At 23.4% G+C, this 26,626-nt stretch overlaps 1 protein-coding gene across 4 annotated transcripts; it reads right to left on the bottom strand.

Annotated features, from left to right (window-relative positions):
* Window positions 1-1,093: 1,093 nt before the first annotated feature.
* On the bottom strand, window positions 1,094-26,477 carry LOC112599748 (echinoderm microtubule-associated protein-like CG42247). 4 transcript variants are annotated; one of them, XM_025346802.1, is made up of 22 exons: window positions 26,270-26,477; window positions 24,112-24,184; window positions 23,798-24,024; window positions 22,605-22,805; window positions 21,467-21,694; window positions 9,106-9,315; window positions 6,933-7,049; window positions 6,632-6,869; window positions 6,426-6,564; window positions 5,817-5,966; window positions 5,567-5,738; window positions 4,885-4,980; window positions 4,600-4,740; window positions 4,403-4,534; window positions 4,215-4,343; window positions 4,029-4,157; window positions 3,840-3,968; window positions 3,047-3,209; window positions 2,712-2,894; window positions 2,550-2,645; window positions 1,714-1,828; window positions 1,094-1,517 (listed from the first exon to the last, which is right to left on the bottom strand). In XM_025346802.1, exons 3-22 carry the CDS (start codon window positions 23,993-23,995, stop codon window positions 1,364-1,366), a joined length of 3,120 nt encoding a protein of 1,039 aa, XP_025202587.1. In that variant the 5' UTR covers window positions 23,996-24,024; window positions 24,112-24,184; window positions 26,270-26,477; the 3' UTR covers window positions 1,094-1,363. The 4 variants fall into 4 exon arrangements, with proteins under 4 accessions (XP_025202587.1, XP_025202586.1, XP_025202588.1 ...); XM_025346801.1 differs by having other exon boundaries at window positions 23,798-24,021; XM_025346803.1 differs by lacking the exons at window positions 21,467-21,694; window positions 22,605-22,805; window positions 23,798-24,024; window positions 24,112-24,184; window positions 26,270-26,477 and adding an exon at window positions 10,277-10,708.
* Window positions 26,478-26,626: the final 149 nt, after the last annotated feature.

Below are 26,626 nucleotides of genomic sequence, written 5' to 3'. Positions count from 1 at the left end.
GTTACTAATTTTAGATCGCTAGAATTATGCATGATAATATTTTTGGATTTCATGTTGAACACTTTGATATGATTATTACACACGTAATATCTTATTGTACACTATTTATATGTTACCAAAGATTTTTATAGTTATATAATACGCTCTTCTTATTTACGACTTTTAATTAAGATACATTGTATTTTATCATATTGTTTTATGCGCGTTCTTTCTTTCGGCACTTTTTTAATACCATATTATAATTTCTATGTACCTGTACTCCTTTCCTTAGATTATATTTCGTATAATATTCTTTTCATTCCACTTTGTTTAATTCCATGTTAAGATTTGTTTATAACTTTGTTAATTTATTATACGGTGTTAGACATTATCTGTCACAAACACCAGTTTAATTTTCCAAACATTATATTTAAAATACTATAATAATTATATTTTACCTATTTGTTCTTTGATGTTCGTTTTATTTTTATACATGTATTTATATTTGTAATTATAGTTATAGATAAGATGATTTTTTTTGTATCGTATTTCATTTGTTTTTAAAATGTTTTTTCTCATAAAAAAATAATAAGTTTGGAATTATATTAATCTGTATTAAGCAAATAATAAGTGAACAGTTAATATTTGTATAATTTCAACGCACAAAAACAAATGAAAGGATAATAAATGAAAACAAGTCTAAAGTTTCAAAATTATTAAATTTATTTTTTATTAATTATACTATGTATGTATATTATATAAGTTATTTATAAAACATACAAATTATATATAATTCAACATATCTATATCAGGCAGTGTAGTTATGATATTGATATAGTGAAGATGTGTCTATAGTTTGTACTAATAAGTAATAAACTAACATTTTCAAATCATTGACTGATCTGTACCGACATTAAAAAAATAATCTGAACAAAATAAGAAATATATATTAATAATCACAGATTACGGAAAATATCTCTAGCTCGCTGAAAAAATATCAAATTGCATTACTATACAAATAAAGCAGTGATATTAATAAAAATCGTAAGTATATATTTTATGAATACATATTAAAAAATTATGGTCATGAACCTTATTATTACATTTTCAAAAACGGTAACTTTCTTATAATAAGTTTTTGAAATAAATCAAAACAGTTGATGTTTTATATTTCTTTTTGGTGCACTTTTCTTTAACGTATAGGCAGGTTTTTTAAATGCTGGTAATTCATTATCCATTCACATTCAATTTTTGATTTCATCAAGTTGACATGGGTCGTAGTAAATAAATTAATGAAAAATTCGAATTGTGCTCGAGTCAAAAAAAAAAAAATAAAAAATAATAATAGTAACAATAAATGAAAATTTGTAAAGCGGTTTTGTACTTAATCTTCTATGACATCCCATAACATTAGAGCTGCATCTGTTCCACCGACTGTCACCACGTTTCTATCGTTGTACAAAAATCTAGCACTCGATACTTGTCCACTATAAACTTTTTCTTCATTGTATTCTGATTTGGTAAAAATACACGGATACCTGAAAATTAAATTAAAATGACTCATTAGGTAATCGTACTCAAATTATATGTATTAGTAGTCGGTATATATCTTAATTTGGATGCAAAATATAATTAAAATTGACTAACAGTTAAAAATTATATTTTAAGACATAAACAATTAACATATATATAAGAGGATATTATACTAGCTGGTAATGTATTTTGATTGTGTACCTAAATAGTCTGAGATACCCATCTGTGTCTCCAGTTATAAAAAGATCATGGGCTGCTGATCTGTTGGCAGTGCTTATCATTGATGAAGATGGATAATATCTATTGTGCCAAATACCTATAATAAAATAAATCAAAAATTATAAACAATCAACATATAAAAATGTACATATTATAATTATATGAAATCAGGAATATATTTTTCATTTATTACTGGTTTAATTTTAAATATTTTTACACCATTATGATAATATAATAATTTTTTTTTAAAAATCCATAAAAATACGTATTTATACTGTTTACAATAATTTACATTGTCAACAAAAATGGTAAATTATACAAAATAACTAAATATTGACTATATAGTAACCGCAGGTATTTAATTGCGTGATTTTCATTGAAAATAATCATAACTCCTTTCACAAAAATTAAGCAGTTACATGTTAAACACAATAGAAATGATTAATCTATCTCGACTGACATGTATTATATTGGATAACTTCAGATACAGTTATTTTGAATAAAAAATAAATGCATTGTTATTAATATAAAATAACATTTTTTTGTCGATTTTTAAATTTATTATTCCATATTATAATAAATAAATATTAAAAATAAAATAATGAAAAAAAAATTAATTAAATAAAGAGAGTAAATTAACACCCAATTATGATAACCAATAAAAAAAGTTATCTTTTATATTAAATAAACATACTCTATATTAAGTCAATATTAATTTATTTTTTATCAATAAAAAAATTTTTAATTATTGGATTGAAAAAAAATTTTCCAATACTTCTTCCAGTGAATAATTAAGTTAATTAAATATATATAATTACCAGAAACTAAGTAGCCGATAGTTGCGTTATATGTATACCATTTAACGTCCTTCATTGCAGATGCACTTTTTTCTTGTATCAATCCTTTGACGTCCCCTAAATTAATAATTATAAATATTTTAGAGTACATAAGACATTTTTATATTTTTTTTAGTTACATACAAAAAACTAGGTCGTATTCGGCAGTTACTGTTTGTAAATAATTTCCATCCGTACTCCAGTCTAAATGCACCAATGGTTGAACTCCTCTAATTTTATTCGATTTTTTGAACGTGAATCCGTCTCTACTTACTCGATAGAGATACACACTGCCGTTTTGAGAACCAACAGCTATTGTATCGCCGGCTAAAATCATTAATGTTTTTTAATATTTTATCAATGTATTAAGGAATTAAATGAATGGATTTATAAAATCGAATAATTACTAATCAAAATAAACATTAATAGGCATGTTGTTAAAAATTTATAATTGTATTATATTGTATTTTATTTTTTACCTGGATTAAAACCCATACACGTCAAGGCAGATCCACATACTCGAACACTTGATACCACAGTCCCGTTTTCAGCATTTAAAATAATCAAATATCCTTCGACTGAACCAGCCACAAGAGCAGTACCAAATGGATGAAAGGTAAGTGATACACATTCATATGCGATCTATAAGACATAAGTTATAGCTGTTTCAAACTTTTTTATGGAATAGGAAATATATAATACAGAATGATTTAATAAGTTTTAAAAAATATTGATACATAAATGATTTAAAAAATAAAAACTACATCGATGTCACTTTAAATTTAAATATACGTTATTGTATGTAAATACTACCTACCCTACATAATACAGAAACAAAGAAATATATAATCATGAAAAAAAATTTAAGAATTTGCTAAGGATACATTTACCCAATCGTATGTATGTTAAATATTATTACTGTCAAAATATAAATGGTAAATGTATGATAAAAATAAAAATTAAATTATATAATTCTTGTGATGTTAGTATTTTTTTTTTAACTAAATGATTTATTGAAAGCTTCACTAGTCCTAAACTATTTTAAATATAAATAAAATATTGTTTTAAAAATGTTCTAAATAATAAAAGATGTTTTCTATGAATAAAATATATTTTATAATTTATAGATAACAGATGTTGGGTTATCAAGTGATTTTTTTGTTATGAATAATACATATAAAGTCAGTTTTTTTAAATTTAAATTATTTGTCACAGGCGACGTATAACGATCATTATAATTTTATTAACAATACAGTTTAAGAAAATACATACTTGGGTACTCCATAGTAAAGCATGTCTTTTCCAAAGACTTATATTTTTATCATAACCAGCGGTGGCAAAAAGTTCGTCGTCCGGATGGACTGCTAATCCCCACAATTGTTTACTATGACCAAATACTATCTGTAATACGTTTGTAAAAGATAGATACATTTTTTCTAAGTCTTACTACTAAAATCTCACTCTATTAAATCTTCTTTGCATTGATCCTTCTAGAATATGATTTTTTATCGTCCCTACATATATGTTACCATCATTTCTCCCTGGCCGTTGAGGATATAGGCTCCTTATACCACCATAAACTTCAGTTAACTGTTGAAATAAATGTAATTAGTGAAATTACCTTTTATATGATTATAAACTTCATACTTTTGTTTCAGTTATCTTGTTGTAATTTTGTAATGAATCCCAAGCTATGATTTTTCGGTCTTTTTCACCCCCGGACAATAGAGTTCCTTCCGGTAGCATTATAAGAGCATTTATGCCTTTGTTATGTGCCTAAAATAACAAAAATAAAAAATATAAAAGAAACACAAGCCAATTTGATTAATATCAACCTCGAATTCCATTCTGACATAATACGCGCCATCGCTGTCCACAGAGTAAATCGTAATAAATCCATCGCCATCCGCTGTAATTACGTCCCCTTCTTGTTCGAACTGTAAACTAGTAACTACCGTTCTTGAAGGCTAATAATAAACACATTTATAATGTAAGCCAATTTATTTGAAAAACAATTTTAAACAAATATTACTGCTTTTATAATATCTATTTTTTCGAAAAATCCATCCTTCCGTCTGGTCCAAAATGTTAAATGGCCTTTTCCATAAGTTATCATTAAATTGTCGTCTAAAGGGTGAAAAGATGCACCCAGTATGTCTTCAGTTTGCATTGTCTACAACAAGTTATAAAAAAAAAATGTATAAAAATTAAAAACAACAAATATTAATTATTATATTTTATATAATTGCTTAAAATACAAAAATAATATTTGGTAATTTGGTTAAGATTGAAAAATAAAATATATTAATATACTTACAGCTACTTTACCCAATAAATGTCCCCATTGCCATTGCCAAACAGACAGCATTTTTTCTCTTCCACAATCGACGGCTAATAAATAATTTCCTCCGGTCTAAAAATTAAAAATTATTTTATTTTTTATTTTTGTTTTTATATACACGAGTGTATTATTAGCTATAGCTATTTTGTACTTTATTGTGTATTGTTATTATTTCTCTAATCGTGATGCAAATCATATATCATTTGTAAATTTTTTCTGTGAACTTAACCAGCTTGGTTTAATAATTTAATATGTAATAATATAAGATAATTATCAGAGCACAATATTATTTGTGTTATATTGTTCTTCGACGTTTACACTATAATTTGTTATTGGCTGATATAACATTATGATAATAATTATTTAAATACATTTTTAAGATAACAATTTAAAAAAAATAAGTGTGAAACCGAGTTCATAAAATGGAAAGTAAATAATTTGTAAAATATTGGATGTACGACTTCAAATATCAATTTATTTTTTTTCTTTATTATTTTAGTATTATACAAACTATTATCTCTCGATTGCCTAGTATTTTTCTTATTATATTTAAGATTTTGAGCGGATGGATGATTGTATTGATTTTACAATGATATGTTTTTTTTTTTTTTTTTTTGTTTTTTTTATTTGATAATTATATAAAATAAATATAACATACAAGTTGTGAAAATGCTAATGCACTGACTCCTTCTTCAAATTCACCATTGCCAACAATGTAAAGAGTATACAATGTTTCAGGACTCCAGACCCTAATATGAGCCTGTGTCTTTCGCGTTCTACCAGCTTTTTGAGCCGAAGCAACCATTTCCTTGGAAGGATGTATATCCATACTATAACAAAGATAATAATTTAATTAATTAAATATATTTTAAATTATAACATTCTAGATACACTAGGTTTTTTAATACCATTGAATATCTTCAGTATGTCCAATATAATGTCTTTGTGATTCTTCATCCCTATCATAAAGTACAGCCACAGCCGCGACATAATACAAAAGTTCTCCAGTAGGCAATACCCACAAGTTTCTTCTTGTATCGATGCCTCGATAACCGTAACTATTTAACTCCAAAGTAAAGGAAAAATATTTTAAAAATGTATTTATTACTTTTATATATATATGATAACATTATTTTTTGATTAAATATTAGTTATAGTATTCAGTACCGAAAATAACTAAAGTTAAATAATATTATGATAATAATAAATAGTTTCCAGTTTTTTTTTTTTTTTTTAGGAAAAATGTAAGATATGGTTAATATTATTTTTAAATTTATATTTTCAAAAAAATTTACATCATATCATGAATAATAGTATTATGTCAGTAAATAAATAATAACTTCATAATAGCATAACGTTTCAGTAGGTTTAACAATTTCCAAATATTTATTTGGAACGTATATTTTAAAATATTAATAATTACTTGAAAATAACTATAATTTTTCATACATTTAATATTTTTGAAACAATTTTTTTTGCATTAAATTTATATGTCTTGATATAACATAAAAGGATACATCCAATTTAAAGCTAATCTTTTGTCTGGTGGTGAATCATCTGCGGGAGAATGGACCATTGGAGGAAAAAATGTTTTTCTTGTTCCTCGTATCTGCACACGTATTGGATCTTCTTTCATCATATCCAAAACTGTATAATCTTAAATTTTAAATTAATTGATATTTTACAAAATGTTTTATAAGTTAGTTTACATTAAAATGTTTACCTGGAGGCACTTTAACAATATCTGTATCGGCTGCGTATAGTGTACGAGGTCGGCTTTTACTTCTTGCTCTCCTTTGCTTCTCCGCCTTTGTAGGAACTGTATTTATTATCGGTTCAACTGCTAATGCCCCTCTAGATCTTGACCTTCTAAATGGCGGCGACAGTACACGTGACTCAGAGGTAATGTAAAATGTATCCACGTCAGAAAATTCATTTCTTAACTGAGAAAAGCTACGAACCTAAATTTTTTTTTTTTTTTTGTTTAAAATAAATGTTTTAGAAAAACAGTAGTTAATTATTACTTCTTGATTAGACACGGTTAACATGCGTTTAGCATTATTCATTTTGAGCACATGTCCTAAATCTTCAATGACTTCTTCAAAAGGTTGGGTGGTTCTTAGATTAAGCAGAACGCGACACTGCAATTATAAAATATTAAGCTTTATATTATACCTATATTTAAAGTACTTTGAACACGTAAAAAAAAAAAACAGTGCTAATTGGTTATTGATAATAATAAAAAAACTTTAAAAACAATATTATTTTTAATAAATACATAACCTATTGTTATTATTAAATCTTGATCAGTTTTGGTTTTGGCATTAATTTTAATTAATCGGTATGATCCATCGATAATCTACGTTATATTGTTTTTTATATAAATACGTATGTTAAACACGTAGAAAAATTTCAATTTGTGTTTATCACTGATAATGACTATAGAAAAAAAAGCGTATTAACTAAATCAATTAAATTTGTTTAATAGAAAATAATTCATCAGGTATGAATATATGATATTATTTATTGAAATATTAATAAAAAATAACAAGTCATTAATTTCCATAAAAGTACAGATAATATTTGTTTTCAGTTATTGATTTCGTACGTTTTATAGTTACCTTCAAAATTTAATAAGCATACTTATATATTTTTAAAATTAAAAACTCTAAAAGTAATCTCTTCAATTTTAAGAATGAATATTAATTGATTTCTTTCGTGTTTATTACGTGACTTATACGAATGTTTATAATATAAAATAATTTTGAAAGCCGTACAAAACTTAAAAACAGAAATAATATTCTATATATTTGAGAATTAACCACATAATAAATAACAATATTAAATATTATATATTTTTAATATTCTTATTATTTTATATTATTATCATTGTAAGTTTTTTATAAATTCCTAACAGGCGTTAGGTTATGCAAAACAGGTACATGCGTGCATAGGAGTTTTGTAATAATATATACAGTAGATGTTTACTACAATAAAGCAGGTTAAAGTTCAATATCGTTGTATAGCTAATTATGTTTTGTATCAAATATTTTCCAAGGTTAAATTTTAACTGTATAAATTAAAAACTTCATACAGTCAACTCGCAATATAACAAATTTCAAGGGATCGAGAAAAAAATGCATTATATCGAAAGTTTGTTATATCGAAATTAGTTATATCAAGATAATATACCAATTAAATTCGTTATAACGAGATTTTAAGAAAAATTCAAATTTTAATCAATAAAAACAAATACATATTTATTTAATAATTGTATTTAATTGCATACATAATATGTATAAAATACACGACTTAATGAGTCATATAAATATGTATTTATTGTTTAATTTCAATATAAATGTGTAATAATATTGCTTTTAATATAATAATATTGCTGTGTATATGCATATACATGTGCATTATTTTTTTTTTAAATAGGAAAATATTTATTTTTTATAGAGTTATACACTAGAGATAATATGTATCTTATCTTAATTAAAATTAAAAATTGGTAATATCAAGCTTCAAACTTTTAAAAATTCATTATATCGCGAGAGTTTGAATAGCGGTAAATATTATTTAACAAATGACAATGACTTATACGAGTACAAATTTTAATTTCAAAGATAGGATTTTAAATTCAAGATAAATTCAATTATATTCGCCTATACTTAAATTGAACCCGATTAACTTATGACAGAGTTTAACGTAAGTCTTTGAATTATTATATAGTTTAAAATTTGCTTTTTTAGATTTCGAGTACCATAATTTATAACTATCTATATTAATAATTGAAATTATAATCGTTCAGCTAATTAAACTGTACTTAATATATCTTAAAAATCTTTGCTAAATAAGTTTATGAGCTTTTAAAATTTTAAATCTTTATAGTAAATGAATTTCACTTCGAATTGTTTATTAAATGCTATGATTGAGTATTGCTCTAAAATTTAAAACTATTGAATACAATGAAAATATGAACAATGCTTTAATAGTGCTTAATCTATACTTATTCAGTCTTTTTATTTTATTGTTTTTAATTTGTATACTATATTTGTGATTATTAGCTCAATTTAAGTTTTAATTATTTTTTTTATCTTAAGTTGAACGTTTTTAAAATATTAAATATGTTATTATAAAAATTAAAAATTACGATGCATGATTTAGAAAAATATAGAATTAAAATTGAATACTAACCTGTACTGTGTGATCGAAATTATTAATGATCCTTATAACTCTAGTTGTAGATGATTTAGTTATATTAAGTCCTGAAGTAGCTGAAGTCAATTCATTAGCATCAGCTACCGACTGCTTTCTACTCATGGACGATTGCCTCGTCCAACCCGAACTTGTAGTCGGTGCAGTTGTAGAGTTCCAACCACCAGATTTCTTACCGTAGTTTGCATTCTACAAAAAGAAAGTTAAAAATAATATACATTAGACATATCTTTTTTATAATAATTATAATGGAAATAACTTCTAAATACTAAACATATATATAAATCAGTTATTATCTATAGTTAAGTAAACACGGATTGCAAGATAATTTTTACATTACACAAAATATCAATATAGATTGTTTGAAGCTTTTAATTTACCGCATTCGTTTATCATTGCTATAATTTTTTTAAATATTTCATTAACAGTAGCGCTAAGCTCCCAAAATTTAGAATTTCTCGAAAAACATTAATCAAATATAGGTATTTAATCAATAAACATTTTAAAATAACACTTTGAAGTTCGAAGTCTTAAATTTTTTTTGCATCATTATACATTGAATACATGAATCGTAAATATTTTATCGTTTAAGTATTTAATAAATTTAAAAATGATTGTTTTCAACACTAAATTGTCGTTGGCGATATTTACTATACCTATATTACGTAGTCACATTGTTATGTGCGAAAAAAAATATTGAAAAGACGTGGTTTTGCATAGTCACACAGTATACACATATAAAGTTAATTATTTATACACAAACGGTTACATACGTCATTGCATTGTGGTTCAATAACAAATCTAAAAGACGTTTCCATAAGGCGATCGAGTCACCACCTTTATTATATTGTACTTCCGCGACGGCAATCGTGAAAATAAAACAATTGAAAAACTGTCAGTGTTTCGAACGAAAACTTCATCGTGCACGTGTAGTAGTTGTTTGTAATAATAATAACGATATTATTAAGTCTACGATACAATCGGGCGCGTAAATTACCACTGTTGGTAGAAAAATGAATGTATTTAAACTATTATTCGTTTTTATTTTAGAGAGCGTTCAGCCACGATATGTGCACAATTATTAATTATTGATTATAATAATAATAAGACGTAAGAATCTAAAATATCATATCGCCGTAGTATTGTATACCTGTTCGGCATGCTCGGCGATAGACGAGTGCAACACGGTGAACGCGACTGCCATTCCATTGGTGTGCGAGAAGTCTGCGCCGGGCGGGAAATTAAAGAGCCCACGCCAATGACCTCGACGGGAAATATATATCACATACAGGAGAAGTATGTATATTACATCAAATAATTATATTTTTATACGCGATACGACTTATGGATATATGTTTTTATGTGTGTGTAACGACAGACTGAAAATAAGTGATTTTAAACACGACGATTATGTTCACTTTATATACAATATTAGGTATACTACAAACAACTTGGAACAACGCGCGAAACGTACGAAATAACACGACCTGCACAGCGAATGAACGTCGGTTCTAATTTCGAGCTAACTATTGCGACAATTATAACGTTTATTAAACGTGTGATGTTTAAACGCATTACAGCGGTAGCCTCAGGAAGAAGTCTGTCTTCGACTGTCTTGCGCGTAAATATACGACCCGTACGATTGCTGTTTGATATTATGATAATATCGCGGTCTATAACAGACGGTCTGTGGCGTCAAGGTCTGGGGCGCGGTGGTCAAGACAACGTTTATTATATCATACATATACAAGTGTACAATGTACGTTATACATTGTACGCGCATACCCCGGCCCCGAGCCCTTGACCATCTTCGCGCCCGCCAATTTTACAACTGCAATTATACACAACACCGCACCGCTCATCCGACCCCTATGACCTCCCACCAACAATTCCACACACAAAACGACCCTTTCCTCGATTCGATCGGCAAGGCGCTATATATTCGCGTATACTCACGCTTAGGTAGGATGGTACATTGGTGGTACGTATGCCTGTTATACATATTTTAATATACGATTGAGGTAGGTACTTATATTATTGTCCTGTAGCAAGCACCAACGCTCGCCGCTGTTTGATAATTACCATATCTATTATTATTAAAATTATTATTATTTTCACTGACATGCAAACAGGGCGCCGTATATTTATTATAATATGATTATTGCGTATTGTTTTCGCGAGGGTTCATCGGCGGAGAGGTGCACTTCCGGTCGTTGTCGCGTGGATATGATGTTTTTCGCGCGAAAGGCCACACCACTGCGATAATAAAATACGCACTTACACAAGCTCACACTCATACACGCGTCTTAATATATAAAGAACATACATAGCAATTTTTTTCTGGAAGATACATGTTAGCGGAAACTAGGTACAGTAATAAATCAGTTAAGCCAGTGGTATAATTTTTGTGTTTGCGATAAGGAGGGGGCATTTGCCCTCTTAATTTTTTATAGCGGAGACAAAGGTCAGGTTAAGTCATTTTAAAAAATAAACTAATTATATAACTTTGTGAATTACCAATACTATTATTATTATTAATTGAATCGATGATTGCAAAAACGACACGAGCCACATTTTTTGTGAAACGTTATGAGTCAGAAAACTTTGAAAGTCAATAATAAAAAAAACCATCATATTATTTATATACACAAATTATGTATAATCAGTACATAATATATTTCTATAATTATTCATTTTTAAATAAGAATTTTTTTTCAGAATTATTTAAATTATACACTTTTTATAAATTATCCAAAAGTTTTAAACAATTGACTCATGTCGTTTCTGCAATCATCGATTCAATTAAAAACATATTTTTATTTTATTTGCATATGTTTATCAATGTTGATTTATTTAATTGATATGTATTTATTTGTGGTAGTTTAAAACATATAAAAACATGTGTTCTAATTGTTCTAAGACACAAGTTCCAAAAACGATTTTAAGTGTCTTAAACGTTTAAAGTGATTAAATTATTTCATTACAGTATGTACTATTACAACAACATCGACACCTATTTAACTAATAATTAAATACTTTAAAGACTTTTAAAGCCTTAGTATAATACATAGCATACACAAAACTATTCTAGTTAATACACAATATGTTTCGTTTAAACAATATATTTTCCTATCTAAATTATGTAAAAACTTGTGATTTTTAATATGATTACTACTATAATATTATAAAGATGTTAGAGAAGTTTTATTTGAAAAAAAAAATGTATTTAATATTATATCTATTAAGCACTAAAAAAATTGTTTTTGTTGTTTTCGTTAAATGATTTCTTTGAAAGATACTTAACATTTACTTTGCACAGTGATATAATTTTAGTTCCTAACTGATCTATTTAACTTAAATTTAAACCATTTGAACAATAACTATGATTCATATTATATATTCTATTATACCTATTATTAATCTATAACATGTTATTATTATACAGACTTCTATTGTATTTTTAAATCTTCTATATTTAAATATAAAACAAATATGTAACAAATTAATTTTAAGTTTAATTAATATAATTTTTTTAATTATATCGTTAAGTTTCCGTTATTTTATGTTGGGTACATGCTTTTTTTTCAACAAAGTAAAATCACATAGAGTCCTTGACCGTTCTTGGTCTCATGTGAAAATATAAATGAACAACTCAAGATCTCTTATAAAAATGTAAAAATTAATCCGAAGGTCATAACAAAATGACCACCGACACGAACAAAACCAAAATCATAACATACCCGCAATATAATATTTTGAACCATATAGGTATATAAACCTTTATAACTTCTATTTAACATAACACGAACAAAAGGTAATTAACTTAAATTATAATACCTAAGGTATCGCTATACTTTTGGGTCCCAGCTTTTATTATTCAATAGATAACTTTTTCTTTAATGCCATTTGTATTTTATGGAAATTTTAATAAAGAAAAGAAAAACGAGTATTATGAGTAAACAAAAACTCAGACTGATTGTGGTATTGATAAAAATACGAACAAAAGAACTTAGTATAATATTATGTTTTGAACATGTTTTGAATAGTATTAAAAATATGTAAGTACATAATTATCATGATATTTTAGCTTAATTTTTAATATAAGTATAAATGCGATATATAAGAATCAAATAAGATAAATTATGTGGTAAAAATATTTAATAATAATAAAATTACGCATTATTTGTTAACTATAAGCAAATTAAAATATTTAAAAAGGAGTTAAAATATATTATTGGAGGATTTTACAATGATTATTCTAATACAATTTTAACTGAAAATAATATTATTTAAATTTAAATTGCATTTGGATGTGTACATAATGTATTCAGATTTTATGTTTTAGGTTTTAAATCTACAATAATGTTTCTAATATATATATATATATGAAAACAAATTAATTTTCAAATTTTAATAATTAATTATTATTTATTACGATTTTACGTTTTAGTTTAATTTACTTTTTAGTATACCCAAATAATTAACATAATAGCACTTTTTAGAACAAGAAAGTTGTTAAATGGTAGATTCCTCATAAGTCTCAATAATGTGCGTTGAATTTAAACTCAGTTATAAATCATAGTATAAAAAAAAAAGATTCTGAGCGAAAACACTATGTCAGCCATATATTATGTCTAAAGATATTTATATATTAATTACATAACAATTAATAATATAGTAACACAAACTCATTTTTACCTAAGAAAAATCACATATATCAGTTACAAATAATATTTATGAAATATTTTAATATTGTATTAAATTGAACACGTCTTGTATTGTTACATAACATGAAATAATAATATTTTACTTAATACCATTAATTATTAATTGTTACTTATAGTAATATTATAATTACCTAATATAAATTATACTAACAAAATGGCTAGAAGTTTTTTATGTCCCTATAAATAATAATTTTTAGTTTTTAAAATAGGCGCATTATGTGAAAATGTCTATTTATTTTTAACATCCTAAGGTACCAACTAGATCTAGCTTAAAATCAGAAACTACTCTCTAAGTTAAACATTAGAGTATTTTTTTGATTCAAAATTTTTTTTGTATATAAAGTAAGCAAAAATATGTTTTTTTTTTTTAAATATAATTATTTATCATTGAAGTTATTACTAAATACTAAGATTAAATTATCAAAAACATCATTTGTTTTTATTATACTTTATTTAATACAGCGTTATAGCGTTTTATAAAAAAAATTTTGTATTACCTATACGAGTATAAAACAATAATTCTAGTGATTTTTTAAGTTTTTATTTTTAACAGCCACTACATACTCTTATATAGCTATATAAAATATTTGTTTGACATCAATTCAATTACTAACAAAATAGTATTTATTGTTTTTTTTTTTTTTTTTTTTTTTTTTTTTTTAACTACAGACAATGTTTTGTATAAAAATTATTGAAGTTCTATGAATAATTTTAATCAAATACAGCTTTAATAAATATTAATTTAATTCAATGTGACAAGGTTTAACGGTTAGCGTGCAAATAGTGTATAGCACTGTAGTATTTGGGAGTATAGTAACTATTTAAGTCAACACTCGTAATTATATATTTATGGCGCATTAATTTATGGCATTTACATTTTGAAAACTTCAGTTTACAAGGTTATGACCTTTCGTTTTATTTAGTTGATTATTTTTTATTATAAAAATTAATAAAATCTAAAATGCACAGTTCTATATTTTAATAATATATATATATATATAACAATATATTCTCTAGTAACATTATAAATTTAATTTAATTTACTGAGTTGGACTATTGCGACAATACAAGATGACTTTTTCTGGGTATACAATATCACAATATACAAAAATGTATTTATAATATCTTAAAATAATCATAAAATGTAAATTCAATTATTTTATTCAAAGTATAAATCAATTGACATCTATATTCTATATGAGTCTACATTTATTTATTCAAGTGGATTTCGATTTTCAATACTTTTATATTTAGTAGGTACCTATAATATATAAATATGTTAAGATTTATTTGATAAATTAATCTTAAACAGTTGTACCTAAAGAATTAAATGATTTCAGTGGATTAACCCTATTTTAAACTACGTTTGCAGTAATTACGCATGTTTTTAACTTTTACAATTCAGGTAGTTTTAACCAAAAAAATATATAAAAAGATTTACAATCATATACAATTTTAATAACGATTTTATTTTATATAACTAATGAAAACCCTATGAAATAAAAAAAATAATCGTTTATTATAATCCAATAAATCTTAATATAAACTCTCTTAAAAATTCAAAATTTAAAAATTGATTTCGAGATATAGTATAACCTATAAACCGATGTCAGAACTATAAAGGCAGTAGACTAATAGACTTTTAGCTTACATACATACACACACATACTCACATTAATGTTACCTTTTACCACTATAGATAGATAGATAGATAGAAAGATAGATAAACAATACAAAAATGTATAAAAGACAAACTAAAAAAAAGTTACCAAACATTTATACTTTTTAACGTGGTTTTTTTTTTTTTGTTTCTCACACTAATATAGTGTATGCCAATTTATCTTCAACCTCTTAATTTAATTTTTTGAGATATTCTTGGAGTCAAGAGAAAAAAATTAATAAGTTTGAATAATTTACATGGCTTCTAAGAAAGAATAAAACTGTTGCTGCATCTAAAAATATTTGAATATTTTGGTCAAAATGGAAAGTATGGTTTGAATAATTTTAAACATAAATCAACGTATTTTTAATCAAATGTAATGATATTCATCGGGAGGTTTATATTTTATTTGTGTATTGTATTAGAATTATTTGCATCACTCCATAATTAAATGCCATAATACCGTATTGTAGCCTTACAAAGGTTTTGTTCAGTAAAAGTTATTTTTTAAGCTAAGTTTTCAGTACTTTCTTAAAGTGGGTAATGACTGAAAAATAATGACTTTGAAGTTTAACAAAAGCACTTTTTTAATATGTTTTACATGAGCTAGACGCTTAACTAATGTTAAATTAAAATATCGGTTATAATATAAAGAGGTCGAGGGAATAATTGTATTGTTTAAAATCTGAGGTAATTATGAATACCTTGCTTAAATCTGAATGTTTATTAAGAAAACTTTTCATAATTGATTTCAACGTGTTATTTAGAAACCTATGGTTTAATGATTTAAACAAATTTATGGACGATACTAGTAGTTAATAAACATAATCAATAGTAAAAATGATTTAGTTAAAAACAAATTAGACTACTGAAATACGAGGATTTCTTGTTTGGTCCACTGCGTTTAGTTGCCTATTAATTATTATAATATATATAGGTATATGTATATAAATATGGGGAAAATTTAATTGAATTAAACCAGTATATATATTATAAATCATAAACTAGATATCTTGCTTTTCTAAAATTTAAAAAAAAAATACTTTTTTGGTTTTAAATATCTTTTTTAATAATATACTGATTTCATAAACTATATGGTTGGTATGTATTAATACTGTATTAGTTAATTAGTCGAATCATGAAATTGATATTTTTTTTTTAAAACAATTGATAAATAATTAATTAAATGATTTTTTTTTAATATAGTTTTCCATTACATTAATAATGAGAATCCAGAATTTCAGAGAGAAGAACTTTAACATTGATAATTTTATAATCAAAATATTATAAATTATTTTTAAACCTGTTATTTTAAAATAAATAGCTATTTAAACTTTAAAGTGTAATTGAGCCAAACTTTAAATATTTATTTAAAAATAAATAACACTATATTATGTATAAATGACAAAATAGTATCAAAATCAATTTTTAGACAATTATTTAATTGATAACAAAATAATACCTAGTGTTCAAAAATTTTAAAAACTCTTAACCACCGCGATATGTATAATTTAATATTTATAATTCATATAGAATAATAATAGAAAATTCTGTCGTACATTTACCGTATAAAATTAATTTTATCGTATTATCGTTTATCAGATAATCGTATCCTAAATTTTTGAACACCATTTACATAGACAGCAATATAATAATCAAAAATTAATAGTGGATTAACAAACAAACATGTGAACTACACTATTTGAAGTTATGAAATATAAAAATTTCATATATATTAAATTATCCTAAAATCAAATTATCGATTTGAGTTAATACTTTCTAAATAACTAAAATGTTGTAAATGTTGTAAATACGTAACCATATAATATCTAATTTTATCTACAGAATATTAGTTATCAATTAATAATAAATGGATTATATTTTATCAAATTTACAATACAAATAAATTAGCATAAGTTTACATTCCTAAAAAAATTTTAGATTCTGTGTGGAGCAATGAATTAGTTATCATGATGTGTATTTTTTTTTTTTTTTATGAATGAGTAAGCGATAATTCTTTAATAATAAAGATGGTTTTGTACATAAAATTGAATCTAATTTGTACTTCAAAAAGGTCAACATTAAAAATTTCCTGTACTTTTTTTATGATTAGAAAAAACAAACGAAAAATTAAGGAAAAATGGAAATTATTACACAAATCCAATTTTCGACAAAAATGGATTTGATTTTTTTACGTAACTCAGAAAAATAATCGTAAGTATTTGAAAATTACACCAAATGTTTAAAAAATATTTTGACTATTTTTGAGATATTATTATAGACATAAAAAATTTTAAATTTTTTTATATAATATACATATAAATATCGATAAAAAGTTATTTGCTAGGTAAAAATGTTTAAACATTTTATAAAAATCCTCATACATTATTAATTTCTCGGTTAAAAAACATTGAAAATCTATTGCCATTAGTCACAATATGTTTTTTGATAGTGTTAATATTTATTTTTTCGAGTTAAAATTTTGATAAAATTCATAAAAATTTTGGTTTTACCTAAGATATAAAATTTTAATCCAAAATTTTTTCATTAGTTTTTCAACCTTTAAATGAAAAATTCTATCGGAAAGCCAAATTCATTTTTATGAACATTCCAAGCTCACTTTTTTTTACGACATTCGATATTTCCCGTAAAATAATTATTTTTCCTCAAACAATATTTAATAATAATTTATTGTGTTTCAAAAAAAAAAAAAAAAATTAATAATTGATAGGTACTTAAAATGTTTACGAAATTACTTATTTAGTCAATAAATAATGAAATGTTAATATTTTGTTATGATATAAAAACATTATTCGTAGAAATTTAAAGTTTTATGAATTTTTTATTATTATAAATTTCACCATATTTAGTAATGTTTTTGATTTATTTTAAGATTATATTTATTTTCATTATGAATCTATTTTTACTGTTTTATGGTATTTACAAAAAGATAAAATTAAATTATGAGTTAAATACATCTTTATAATATGGTATAAATATATATTATTATAAATTATAATAATTAAAACTAATAATGTAATAAATGCAATATTTTTTGAAAAATTATATTAACCTAATATAATATTACATGTAAGATAAATGACTTAATAGTTTTAACAGAAAAAAACATATCACTTGATGATATAGACCGGATATATCATTGAATTATAAGTTATAATTATTGAAAACATTAACTTTACACTTTGTATGAACTATAAAGAACGACAAATCCTTAGATTCTAGTTGACTTAAAAAAAAATATATACTTTTAAGTTACGTTTCATCATCACCTTTCTTTAGTAGGAATATACAGTTTAAGACAAAGTACAATACATTTTTTATCCTAAAAACTAAATTAGTCTTAGACAGTATACGAGTCTGGTATAATATAAAATTTGTACATTTCAATAGATATATAGAATTATTCACTTAACTACCTTTTTAATAATAAATATAATCTTTATACAAACAGTATATTTATGTTTTAAATAATTTATTGTATTTGTTACTTTTTTACTAAAAATCATATTTTATAGTTACAAATGGGACATTCATGAGTTTTATTGTTTTAGAAGATTGATTAATATTTCGATTAAATTTTCTCAGTACCATTACTTTACCTATACAACACATTAAATATAAAACAGAATTTTCGTGAGGTTTTTTTAAATAAGATTGTAATTTTATTATTGTATATTTAATACACATAATTCGATAAGACTCACGCGATCTAGTTTTTAGTTTTGTTACTATATAAAAATTAATCTGAGCAAAACGCTCATAATTTTTATGAAGTATACTAAACACTAAACAATATTTAGGTACCGTTACGTGTAAAAATTCAGTAATTGATGTATGAAACAATAAATATACAGTAGGTAGATATCTAATGTAAATTTGTTATTTTAATACAAAATCAAACATTTTTCTAGTCCGTTTGTTTAAAAATTAAGGACCTAGAAGAAAATGCTCGTAGAAAATAATTTACAAAAATAATACTTAAAAAAAATAAAATAAACCAAAAAATTTTAGCAATAGATAATTTTAAAATATGTTATTTAATATTGGTAATAGTTAGTATCAAATATTTTTAAAAGATACGATATATTTTTATTGTATTAACAAGAATGTTGAAACTAAATTTCTCATAGTGCTATATCTAGTTTACATATTCCTTAAATTTAAATTTTATCAATACTGGATATTTATTTGAAAAATAAAAACATTTTTCTTCGGTATTTTAATTTATCATGTTGTAAGTTGATAATTATTAATTTTAATTTTAATGAATTGAACATTTTCATTGTCACGTATATTATTGTATTCTATATTTAATACAATTTTCAAAATATTTAGACTAAATTTAAACTATTTATACAATAAATTATACATGAACCTATTCATGCTGTTATTATAGGTCGCAATATTTACTGAAAATTTAACAATAATTATAAATGATAAATTTTATAAAAATATATGAAAAAACATATAAAATGTTTTAGTTAAAAATTAGTTTATAATACTTAATACTATAATAAATTTAAACTATTACTATTAATATAAATTAATTAAAAAATATCTTTAAAAATATGTTCGACAGTCCATCTCCATTTTGAATTGTATTTTGTATGTAATGATGCATCATTGAATTAAAATTTAACACATTTATAAATGTGTATTATGGTGATCTATTAAATAAGAATCTTTTCAGTGTTTAACAAACAAAAGCAAATTATATTATGTAAACACAACACTTATAATAACTCATATTTAGCGTGGATTCCTTTCTACACGCGTTTTCATGTCAAATGTATTTATTGTACAGCAGTAAATATTGTAGATAAAATAATAACAAAAAAAAAAAATTATTTTTCTATATATACAATATAGACTAGATGGAATATGAATTTTAAAAAATGTAGTTAAATATCCTCAAAGTTTCAAAGGTCAAACATCATTGATAAAAAAAACACTCAATAATGACTTAAATATTAAAATCTATATTCTTGAAAAATATACTCCAACAACATTTTCACAATGTTATCTAAATTAAGTTATATATTTATCATGACATGGATGATAAAGGATTATGTAATAATTTCTAATTTAAGAAATTATTACTTATGATATAATTTCCTAAATGTTTTGACTCTTTTTGCTATTTATAGATATTTAAAATTTTAAATTATTTTTATGGTATAAATATATATTATTTTTAAATTCTTAATTCTAAATACTTAAAATAAAATGAATGCAGTGTTTTAGGAAAAAAATTTAATCAACTTCACAAAATACTAATAATAAAATAAATTATTTTAATTTAATGAAAAACATATTATCATATAGTAAATATGTAATAATATACTTTGTGATATAAGCTGACTGTCTCCGCTCATAATCGTTTTTACTTTTTCGTATACAATGATTACATTTCAACTTTACTAATTATTTACAGTGATCTACTAGACCCCCAATGTATAGTAGAACAGTACCCACTTACCCACCTTTTTTTTTAAACAATTTTATTGTTTTTCAGATTATTCATTTCAATAAATGTTGAAATTCAATAATAATATAGCTCATAATTTTCAAAAATAAATTTATAATTTACATTGCTTAAATTAATTCATTTTCTAAAATGTATGATTAGAGTTTATACAGTTTCAATTGATTTTATTATTAGGTCGTAGCATAATAAAATATATAAGAACCCTCCAAATTTACTTAAATAAGAAATTTGAAGTTAAATTTTGAATATATTTTAATTAACAATAATTATAGTTATATTGTTTATAAGTTTGTATAAAATAATTAATATAATTTATAATTATTCTGGTTCAAAATCACATTTTAAACTTTAATACAAAATATTTTAAAGAGTAGCTGTCATATATTTTACCGTAGAACATAATTTTAATTTTTTCATTCAATTAAAATTATATTATATAAATACCTTAAAACTTTTATAAGAGGAAACCACGTATGACTGATCATCTTCTAATTGATCTAAACTGACAACCCTGATGCCATCCATTGAAAATAAATATCGTGCACCACGAGGTAAATCCATTCGTGTTGATAATTTGTCTAATAACGCTTCTAAATTGCCAATATCTCTCCCAGGTCTGAAACGTAGTTCTAATCCCGGAAAGTATAAATCACCATTTTTAAAAAACGTTACCTACAAATATAATAAATATATATTATAACTAACAAATTAATACTGTTTAAGTTATGTATTAACTAAATAATAGATTATTCTTTTAACAATAATTTCCATTAAGTTGATAAGTATTAATGCTTAATATAACTAATAGTAAAGATTCATCGAAGTATAATTATTTAAAAATTGTAATAATAATAATAAAATGTAACAATATTTATAATTTTTAAGTTATTATAAAAAAAACAACGATTAATACGAATTTTGGGCTACAGCGATGGAAAAATTGATTAATAAATTTTCAAAAAGATATACTTATAGCATTGATTTTATAATATAGTCTATTATAAAATCAATGCTTATAGTAATGTTGTTTGAAAATAACTCTTATTAAGTATAAAATTTATTAACTAAAAAAAAATTTAAAAAAATAATAAGCAATGTAAACATTATAATTAGAAATTAGATAAAAATAGATTTTATTCCATGTTTTCTCACTTAAGTTAAATAAAAATTACAAGCAGAAGTGAAAATGTTAACTATACATTTTTGTTAATAAATAATGATAATAATTAAATAAATAAAATAATATTTATTGACCAATAATAACGAACGATAAGAATAATTTGTATAAATATTTTGTTGATGAAATAATATAACTGTTTAGAAATACATGAAAATTAAAAATACAATATTAATAATTTTTTTACCAAGTTAAACATTTTACTAATATTTTTTGATTGTTGAATAATTTTGTACATAATTTTCATTTTTAATACTATTAGGTTATAACATTAAAACATTTTAATAACACATCATGTATTGTAATAATTTAGGATAACCTGGAGTTGTTATATGATATAATGGTAAATATTATGGAAATTTGTATTTAATTTTTTACTCATGGTTCATTAATTAATATTCTCACTTTTCTCGCTTTCCAATACGATAGATGATTATATTTTTCTTTAGCTACTCTAGAAGCAGCTAATCCAGGAACTGGAGCAGGCATTACTGATGATGTTTCACTCCCGTTATCATTTCCAGGACTAGCTGCTCTGCTATTGGGCATACTTTGCCAGTATCCTGGTGGTCCGACATGTACCATTTGTTGTGTGGGCCGTGATACCTGACATTTCAATTAACAGGTTTAGTACATTTTAATATTCGATAAAACATTTTATGCATATAATACCAATGTATACAGGTAGTAATTTCTATTTTAATATTATGTTGTAATTTCATGTTTTATATACTATATTTTAAATTCATTTATTTGTAATAATCTACCATTTTATCAATAAATTAAAATTATTTAATATCATTAAAACAAAGATTTAGGGTTTCTAAACCTTAAATCACATAAATTATCAATTAACATACACAACTTATTAAATTTTAAATATAAGTACTCCCTAAAAATAAATTGAAAATATTAATTTAATGATACTTTATTTTACAATTCTGATTATAATAAAAAGACATTCATATTATTATGATTCATAAATTTAAACAATAATTATTAATAAAATTTAATGTATTTTTTTGTATAAAAAATATCATAAATATTTGATATTTGATACAATAAAAGAATCATCATAAACAGTAGTTAATTTACTTGTAGGCTCACTTAGTAATACAATTATTTTACTTTCAGATTATAACACCAAAATGAAATTGTTGTGAAATAAATAACACCGCATTTTTCAGTGCATTATTGTACATAAATTTGAATTTGTTTCATGAAATTTAAAATCAAACATATGTTAATTGTAATTTATATTTTTGGAACTTAAAATTATTTAAAATTTAAAAATAATGATAATTTTTATACGAGTATTTATATAGTAAAAGGTTAATAAATCATTAAAAATACAAAACTTGTTTGATTTAATAGGTTTAACATATTATATCAATTTATTTTTCATTAACTGATAAATTTTCACTAATTGTCAACAATTTTTAATTTTTAATGATAATCTCTTAATACATTATTATTTTTTAATCAATTGGTAACATGTTATTTGTATTAATTCTATACAGTAACTCTAATAAATATTTTACAATAAAAATTAATTTTTTTAGCATAGATATTGGACGTAATATGTTACACCATCTTACTTCTTGATAATCTTCATCTTCACTTTCTGACTTGTTATTGTCTAACTGAGGAACATTTAATCTTGCAGGGGCAACAATCTCTTTCACATTTGGTTCATGTTTTTCTTCGCTGCCGTCTGTGGACGCCATATTTTCTCGTTCTCCCATCGTACTGGACGGTCGGGATGACGATTGAATAGTGACAGTTGGTGCCAACATTTTGACAGTTCATAAGTATGTTTCGTCTACTTAAAAAAAGAACAAAAATATTTAATGAAGCTAGATCTCACGTATAAAACCAATTTGTTAACACATAAAAACCTATAAATACGTACGTAATTTTTGTGATAATATATCTTTACCATTAGAAAGTAACAATAAAATACATCGTTTTCTCTATTCACTATCCTGTAAAAAAATGTATGATTATTACGATGATTTAATTTTATAATTAATAATCAAACAATTTAATAACCTTAATTTTTCAATAAATTAATAAGTGAAATATATTTTTTTTTAAATTATATAATATGAATCTAACTTTATAATAATTCAAAATACATGTGTAATTTTATTTATACTTACATACTATGTAACCAAAAACAAATTAAAAATTAAGAATAGTAAATGTTTCTTTAAATAAACAATCAAAACAATCAAAACCTATAAGTTGTTCAACTATTACAATAACAAAATACTTAAATTAAAAATGTAAATATTTTTGACAATTATATTCTCATTATAGTATCGTATTTAAAATTACATAGGTCATTATTTTCTTTACTACATCAAATAATATATATTAATTACAAATTACAGTTAATATTTATACTATTCACTTATAGATATAATAAATAAGTACATAAAAATTAATGTTTTAAACATATTTTTTATAATATAAGATTTTTAATTTTTTAAGTTGATATTAATAATTAATAATACTTGAAATTAGAAAAAATACTACTAAATATTCTTTAAATAAAAATTGAAGTTTTAAAATTTTCAAAAAAGAGTACACATTTATTAATGATGCCTAGTTTTAAAAGTTAAACTTAAATGTTGAATATTGAAACTTAAAAATGAGCAACAAGAAAGACATTATTGGGTGTTATAATATAATTTTCTACTGTCTTATTTTTCAATTACATTAGATAGAGAAATATTTGAATCAATAATTACATAAACGACATGAGTCAATTTTTTAAAACTTTTGGATAATTGATAAAAAGTGTATAATTTAAATAATTCTGAAAAAAATTCTTATTTAAAAATGAATAATTATAGAAGTATATTATGTACTGATTATACATAATTTGTGTATATAAATAATATCATGTTTTTTTTTATTACTGACTTTCAAAGTTTTTTTACTCATAACGTTTCACAAAAAATGTGATTCGTGTCGTTTTTGCAATCGTCGATTCATTTATTAATATAATTATTTATTTTACTTTTATACACAATCTTAAATGTATTTAAAATAAGCATATCATGAGTTGATTTCATGATATATGACTTGACAAACATCAAGAAAAACAGCCACCCTATAATGACACTTCATAATTTGAAAATTTTGATTGGATTTTTATTTAATTTGTTTAATTATTTCAATCAAATTAATTTCACAAATGTTATTTTTTTAAACTATTCAGTACTTAATGTATTATCTGTTAACTATTCTCAATGTATCCACTGTAGATTATTTTGAGTATTTAAAATTATAAATATTAATGATAATACTTATCAGTGTTTACGTTATTAAATTTTTGTTTTTAGAATTTTATAAAAAAAAATACAAAACGTATTTTTTTACTTATATTTATGGGAATGTATCATAAATAAGTGAAAAATATAACTAATATTAAAATCATGAACTTTAGTATACTATTATAATAATATGATACCTTTTTTTTTGTTAACCTAATGATTGTTTCGAAATTTAAATAAATGGTAACTTGAATAAATTCACTAAATTATTCACTTAATACTTTAAAACAATAAATATATATTTATAAGTTATCTATCAGTTAAGATTATATTTGATTTAGTTAACTAATTTATTTCGCATATTATGTAAATAGTAAATTATGTTTTATATGAACTATTTAGTAATATTATAGTATTCATTCAAATTCTCCCTTCGACTTTCATACAATTTTAAACCAAAATTTCAATATTAAAGATGTTCTAAAAAAAATTCTATTACACCTAAGACCTAAGTACGAGTATATGGCGTATTAACAGTACATCTATACAAAACATACGCGTTTTTAAAGTTATTGACTTAACAAATGTTTATATTATGTATTTAAATATTATATTCAATCAATCACTTATATTACAAATTAAACAAATTTTTTTGTTCATTAAAATCTAAGAATAGTTGGGCTTAGGTGATGATATTATTTTCTTTATAGTTGTTACCTATATATTGAACGCGTTCACACATTACTTATAAGTTATATTAAACAGTGATGTAGTCTGTCTACTTACTTTTAATCCAAAACGTTATTTTCTTAACAGGAAAAAGATTTGAATGATCGTCTGAGATGAAAAATAACAAAACAAAGATTGACAGATTTGTGATTATAACAGTAATAATATTGTAACGTCGGTCACTGACATAATCACTGTACGCTTAGCTTGTACAGCGGTAAAACTACGGATGGAGTTTAGAAGGCCGGCAAGCACACCCCTCGCGCTACTGGCGACTGTTGACCACAGGTCACGCAATTCTTGACCAACCACGTTTGTGCCACATTTACCTTGAGCTCAATAGAATTTGCATGAGCATTACAGCTGGAAGGGTAAATTTTGCTAGCGCAAAATGTGCAAGACACAACATCAACA

Source organism: Melanaphis sacchari, unplaced genomic scaffold (assembly GCF_002803265.2).
Source record: "Melanaphis sacchari strain LSU unplaced genomic scaffold, SCAv2.0 Contig54_pilon_pilon, whole genome shotgun sequence".
In the NCBI taxonomy this organism is placed as follows: Eukaryota; Metazoa; Arthropoda; class Insecta; order Hemiptera; family Aphididae; genus Melanaphis; species Melanaphis sacchari.
Note: the sequence above shows the minus strand (reverse complement) of the source record. Positions and strands in the feature narration are given on the sequence as shown.

What these genes read in the sequence shown, in the direction of transcription:
- LOC112599748 (XM_025346802.1), bottom strand. Translation starts at nt 23,995, where the DNA reads ATGTTGGCACCAACTGTCACTATTCAATCGTCATCCCGACCGTCCAGT. An exon ending in AAATAGATATTATAAAAGCA is followed by an intron (nt 4,535 to 4,599) that starts GTAATATTTGTT and finishes GTTTATTATTAG; the next exon opens with CCTTCAAGAACGGTAGTTAC. An exon ending in CGAATACGACCTAGTTTTTT is followed by an intron (nt 2,646 to 2,711) that starts GTATGTAACTAA and finishes TTATTAATTTAG; the next exon opens with GGGACGTCAAAGGATTGATA.